A 6,155-nucleotide genomic window follows, 5' to 3' on the forward strand; every position below is an offset into this window, starting at 1 on the left:
ACTCTTGCCCATAGGGCCTGTACAGTATTGCAGAATGACCCATGTACAGTAATAAAATATTCTATTAGATTCTATTGATGAAATTCACGTATATCTTTCAAAGAAATCCAATCTGAACATATATGGCTCAGAAAGACCATGAGAAAGTACAGCTTTATGGAGTTATAGATATATGAGTGTAATACTCTCTTGGGTCAGAGTCCATATTTAGGAGGTCTAGTTCCCAATTATGTGTGTTTTGGGCGATTTAGTTTATAGAGACAATCATGTACTGTATACATTAGGTCATGTACTGTAGATAATAGCATGTGAGATGCCACAAGTAAAACATGGATGCTTCAGTTGTGGTTGTTCTTCTCTATTAAATCAATGGGGACATTCTGGACAAAACCTTCCCTAAATTCCTAATCACTAATATTGTAACTCTGGCTGCTGTAGAAAGCCATCCAAAAATGTCTAAAACACATTCAGTTGGACTTAGCTTTGTGCCTAGGCTCTAAAGTCACAGCGCCCTCTTCTGTTCATATCATGATTCAGTTTTGGAATGATATGTCTCCAACCTTTCTACCAGGCCACTTGTTAACTGGCTATAAAAATCTGTTTCTAATATTTAATTACCTCATCGGTTATGACAAGTTCTCATGTAATCTTTCTCAGCTGAACAAGCAAGCTTATTGGTCCATTCCATGGATAGTTGAGATGTTTAGGACCATATGCCTACTAGTTGAGTTGGCACCAATGCAGATATTTTCCCTTTTCACAAAAATATGGCCTAATAATATTAAAACACTAGACAATTCAGGTGTGACCCCAGTTAACCCCAATATTTTACCACCTGACATCACACTTAGCAGGGTTCAAGAAGCTGATCTATACAGAGTTTTTTTTGCTATGGCTCTTACATTGAGGAACTGGTGGTCAGCATTCATGTTAACTTCTCGATTAATATAAAAGGTCAAGAAAATTGTTTAACCTTCTTAAATGAGTAATCCAGGGATCTGAACTTAGCTGATACTTATAAGTGTCTGATCACAAAGGGTATCATTGATGGGATCCCTGCAATCTCCTGTAAGGGGCCCTGTCTACTAACTCGTCCTCAGCGTGCTTCGTCCCCCACCATCCTTGACGAGTGCAAGTGATGGCCCACTCAGCCAATCACCAGCTCTGGAGGGACATCGCTCTGGCTGGTGATTAGCTGAGTAGGAAGGTTTGAGCCAGTGCCCATCGAGGACAAGTAAGTAGACATAATGCTGGGGGCCCAGTGGTCAGACTCCCATGATCAGACATGGAACAGGAGATAAGTGTCTGATAAGTTCAGTTACCCAGACTACCTCTTTCAGTTATAATACAAGTAGTAAAGGAAGAAAAAATACTTGTACAAACAGCTCCTTAGTAGAGGACACTGTGATATATATTCCATATATTAGCCTTCTACATTCTTAGAGAGGTTATCCCATGATGCAAAGTTTTTCTCTATCCTTAAGATAGGGGGTCCAATCACAGGGCCCGCATCAATCCTGATAACTGAGGTTAAATATCCCTGAACAAATGAAGTGGCAGTGCACAACACAGCCCGTACACCTTTCATTCTCAATAGGCATTTTGAACATTGCCAGTGGTCACCCCCACCATGACCACCAATCTGCTAGTTATGCCCTATCTTGTGGATAAGGGATAGCTTTTTCTTATGATGACTTTTTTTTGGAGCTGGACAGACACAATAGCTATGTGTTGGCTGAACTTGAGGATTTTAGTGGGCTTGACCCCTATTGTGTATGTGGGCCCCTACCCCTTCTCTATTCAGAACACATGCACACTTGGCCAAGTGTGCGTGTGTATGGAAGAGCTGGGTAAATAAACAGCTGCTTTATTTACCTGACTATTCTCTGCTTTGTATGTCTAGCTATATGTTTATGATATGGGAAAGGAGAGTTAATAGGACAATTTTAAAGAACGTAGGTCCCTAATAATGATGCAAACAGTAGAACATACTATCTAATAATATTTTTTATTTATAATTTTTTTATTATTATTAATCAATAGTAAAAATAATCATAATGTTAATAATAGTAGCAACAGCAATAATTACCATTCAATAATATTATTATTTCAGCTTCCTAATTGGATCTGTTGTTGACAACCCCCTCAGTGTGACCTGATGATATAGCATAAGAAAAACAAGTGATTCACACATTTCCTCTGACAAGCTTCAGCAGCTACAGATTTGCAACTTTTCTTAAAGCACAAAAACTCCTACACAAATGACAAACATGAAGAAGTGAAGTAAATATATAGACGGATCCTTGGCCAAGAAAAACATGGGGATAATTGTGAGGGCTCAGACTAACTCCAATGCCCTACATCTTGTCTAGTATTTCAGTGACATACCTAAGCGAATAGAATATTTTGTGCATGTCATCCGGGCTGACAGAAAATCTGCTTTCACCATTGCACTCATTAAAAGACAATGTTTATGGTGTGTGGTTCCAGCCATTCTACCCCACAGCAGGCCACGCTATATCCCGAGCTTGTCGGAATAAATGTATCACACATGTATGCTGCTAGTCTTAGCTTTTCAGCTATTGCCCTCTAAAGGTCAACTAATAATTATGTGGATTTCGTAGGTTAATAGGTGAGCGGAGATTTTTTTTCTCCCTGGTTTTAAGTAAAATGCTGCTTTTAGATGTAAGTCAATGCTGGCTTATCTAGGAGGAGCCTGAGGCTGAAAGCGAAGCATGGGGCAAACGTATCATCTCTGAAGTCATCCCCTCTCGGTTTTTATTACTTCAGCATGCTGTGACGGAGCACTCTCCGAGGTGGTGGCGTTTGTCACCATAATACCCAACAGGTGCCACTCACTTCCACATCACAGTGACAGAACTAAAGCTCTTCAGCAGACAAAATAAACAAATACTCAGCAACAAATAAACAAACTTTCAGAAACCCCACTAAAGTCTATGAGCCGCAGGGATTCGTTGTGTTTTCCTTAAATTTTATTTTCTTTCAAAGCAGGTAAAATGATAGAATATTTCATTTCGCTGTCACTTTTAATCCGTTTTAGTCGAAAACAGGAGATGGTGCCCCAAGTTGAAGTTTGAAACACTGATTTTGGCAGACAGACATTGCTGTAGTGCTAGAAAACCGGTGACCCATACATTTAAGCAATTCTGAACATCCCTATGGCACAAATACATTTTGGCTGGTGACGTCAATACAATGTGTTTCAATGTACAAGGAAGTCCGGAGCTCTGGAGTGATAGATGTAGCAGAGCTAAGTATGTCACCCCTCAGAATTATTTGTACATTACAAGAACTCTTTGAGGACTATTCTCTAGGGGGCTTAGCCTTCTTTACTGCCACAAATAATATTGTAAACTGATTTCATGTTGCGGAATGGTCTAGCCTTGCTACATCTCTAGCTCATGTATGACCACATTACACCCTCAGACAAACTTCCAGATCCTCAGATAGGGGTTAATCCAAGCATATTGAGGGTGCATTCAAATTCTCTTGGCATGAGAAATCTTATGTGTTAAATCAAAGACAAAAAATTAAAAAAAATTTACAATCTGTATTACTACTTCCTGGTCAGTCAAGAAGATTGTCCTCTATTAATCATCATTGTATATACAATACTACTGATAGGTTTAGATTGTGCGCCCCAGTGGGGACAGGGACCAATTTGAATGTACAGCGCTGCAAAATCTGTGTGTGCTATATAAATAAAAGAAAGAAAAAGAATAATAACAGTTCTCAGATTGTCAGATGTAGAACAGATGAATCTGTGCTATGTAGCAGAGCTGAGTGTGTCAAAAATGGCAGTGTTGAGTCACTCAGATGTAGCAGTGCTTAGTCGAACAGTCGTGGAAGTGATGGGTCTGTCAGAGCTAGTTGATGCCATCGCGTTTTCAATAGTCTTACATAGGACTGCAGGTAAATCTAGTGTAGGATCAGTTAAATGCATAGGAAACTCTTTGACATATTTGATGCTTCTACATCTGTTTTCTTTCTTTTACTAGTTGGTTATCAAAATATTTTAGTATGACTGACAACTCATTCAGCACCAAACATTCTCTCGCCACCTAAGTTGAACAAACGCACTATGCACATGTATCGGAGCAGAGTTTGTCATTCAATACAACTTATCGCTCTTATCACAATGTATTTCAAGCAGCTTTCCAAAGGACTGCAGTTAAACCCATAACATTACGGTGCTCGAAAAGATGCAAAGTGTCAAATAACAAGTTGAGCTCTGCTACATCCTTAAATGCAAAAGGATGTATGCATTACATACTCTTCGGGGGACATTTATCACAGCATTTAGTAGGTTATATTTGCTTAAAATTGTCGGAAAAAAAAAGTCGCATGTGCGGCTACTCTATTTTTTGTGCGACTTTTTGATTGTGCAGTGTCCTAAGCAAAAAAATAAAATAAATAAAATAAAAAAGAAACTTGCTTACCAAAGCAAAAAGTGATTTTTGACTTGCAGTGGTCAGAGATTTATCAAGTGCGAAAGTCGCAAAAAAGTCGCATCGCATGAAAAAAAACTACTACATTTACTCCGGCTCAGACATGGAGCAGAAAAAGCCACTACCAAAGCAAAAAAGTAAAAAAAAATGCTTACGTAAAAGAAATTTATCAACAGGCTAAAACCAATAAGAAAAAAATTGTAAGAAAAAAAGAACTAAAAAAAGGAATATTGATAAATGTCCCACTTTATAGTTTTGCATTCAAAATCGACGATTTAGCGATAAGCAGCATTGAGTCTATTGACACGGCAGAATTTCCGCTTGCGGAATTCCGCCTCAAGTTAAAGACCATAGACTTCTACGGGATTCCACACTCCCATTCACACTTCTGAATTTCCGCAAGCGGAAATTCAGAAGTGTGAATGGGAGTGCGGAATCCCGTAGAAGTCTACGGGCTTTAATTTAAAGGCGGAATTGCGCAAGCGGAAATTCTGCCGTGTGAATAGACCCTTTTTTTGACGCTGCGTGCTGCTGCTGCTGCATATCATGTACACTTTTGCATATAAGACAGAATTAGCCAGGCTCGGACTGTACCTGGAAGTGTTTGAAGAAGGCAGAGATGCGAGTGATGTGCAGGCTCAGGCACCTGGATGTGCATCTTGCTCTATACACACTCATGGTAGAGAAGGACTCATCCTGCTTGCGAGAAGTAGCAGAAGCTGAGTTAGTGTTAGGAAAGCTGCCCCACAGGAAGATAATCCATAGGAAAAGGGTCATGGAACAGCCGTGATCCTTCATCTTCTACAAGAGATCAATCAAGGGAAGAGGAGAGTGGAGCTTCCCTGTGCTGACCACACTCTGTGTGAAGGGGATAGAGGCAGGGGAGCTGCACAAACTAAAAAAGAAAGTTCAATCATTCAACTCTATTTGGTTGGAGCTGCTACACTCCCACTCCTCCTCCTGCTGTTGCTTCTCACCACTCCTCTCCCAGCAGCTGCACCTCCTCAGGGTGGTGCCAGGCTGACAGCACCCAATAGTATTGGCTGGGAGACGGGTATGATTGACAGCAGCTCGGCTTCTGAAAAGAGGGAGAGCAGCGTTGAATGAGACCTATGAGAAAAAGTGAAAAGATGCTGAGGTTATTCTGTTGGACATGAAAGGGAAGGGAGAAAGAATAGTCACGGAAGAATAAGACTACAGACTAAAAAGGTTCACGGCTCTATATGAGCAAAAATCTGGAACGTGAGAAATTCCTTTTACATGTTGCATGTTTGTAGAAAGGTTTCAAAGTTCAAATAAAAAAATATATATAAAATCTCTCTCTCTCTCTCTCTCTCTCTCTCTCTCTCTCTCTCTCTCTCTCTCTCTCTCTCTCTCTCTATATATATATATATATATATCTTTATGTAGCTGAATTTGCTAGTTAACTGTTTGAGCACCCAATCAGAGATTTTCTATATTCTATTTTCTATATGCAAAACCTCACTAGAACATAGTGGGATCAAAGTACCTCCTTTCCCAAAAAACTAACTACCGTATTTTTCACCGTATAAGACGCACTTTTTCTTCCCCAAAACTGGGGGGGGGGGGGGGAAGTTGGTGCGTCTTATACGGCGAATACACACCTAATGGGTCAGTCCCTGCGGCCATCAACGGCCGGGACCCGCGGCTAATACAGGACATCAC

General features: G+C 40.2%; 1 protein-coding gene across 1 annotated transcript in view; it reads right to left on the minus strand.

The window, feature by feature from the left end:
• ANOS1 (anosmin 1) overlaps positions 1–5,425 on the minus strand; it is a 162,470-nt gene extending 157,045 nt beyond the window's left edge. Inside the window, exon 1 of the mRNA XM_056558868.1 lies at positions 5,064–5,425. Coding sequence (XP_056414843.1) covers positions 5,064–5,267 — 204 coding nt within the window. The 5' untranslated portion in view covers positions 5,268–5,425. The remainder of the gene's footprint in view (positions 1–5,063) is intronic.
• Positions 5,426–6,155: the final 730 nt, after the last annotated feature.

The sequence above is a fragment of the Hyla sarda genome, chromosome 2 (assembly GCF_029499605.1).
Source record: "Hyla sarda isolate aHylSar1 chromosome 2, aHylSar1.hap1, whole genome shotgun sequence".
Lineage (NCBI taxonomy): Eukaryota > Metazoa > Chordata > Amphibia > Anura > Hylidae > Hyla > Hyla sarda.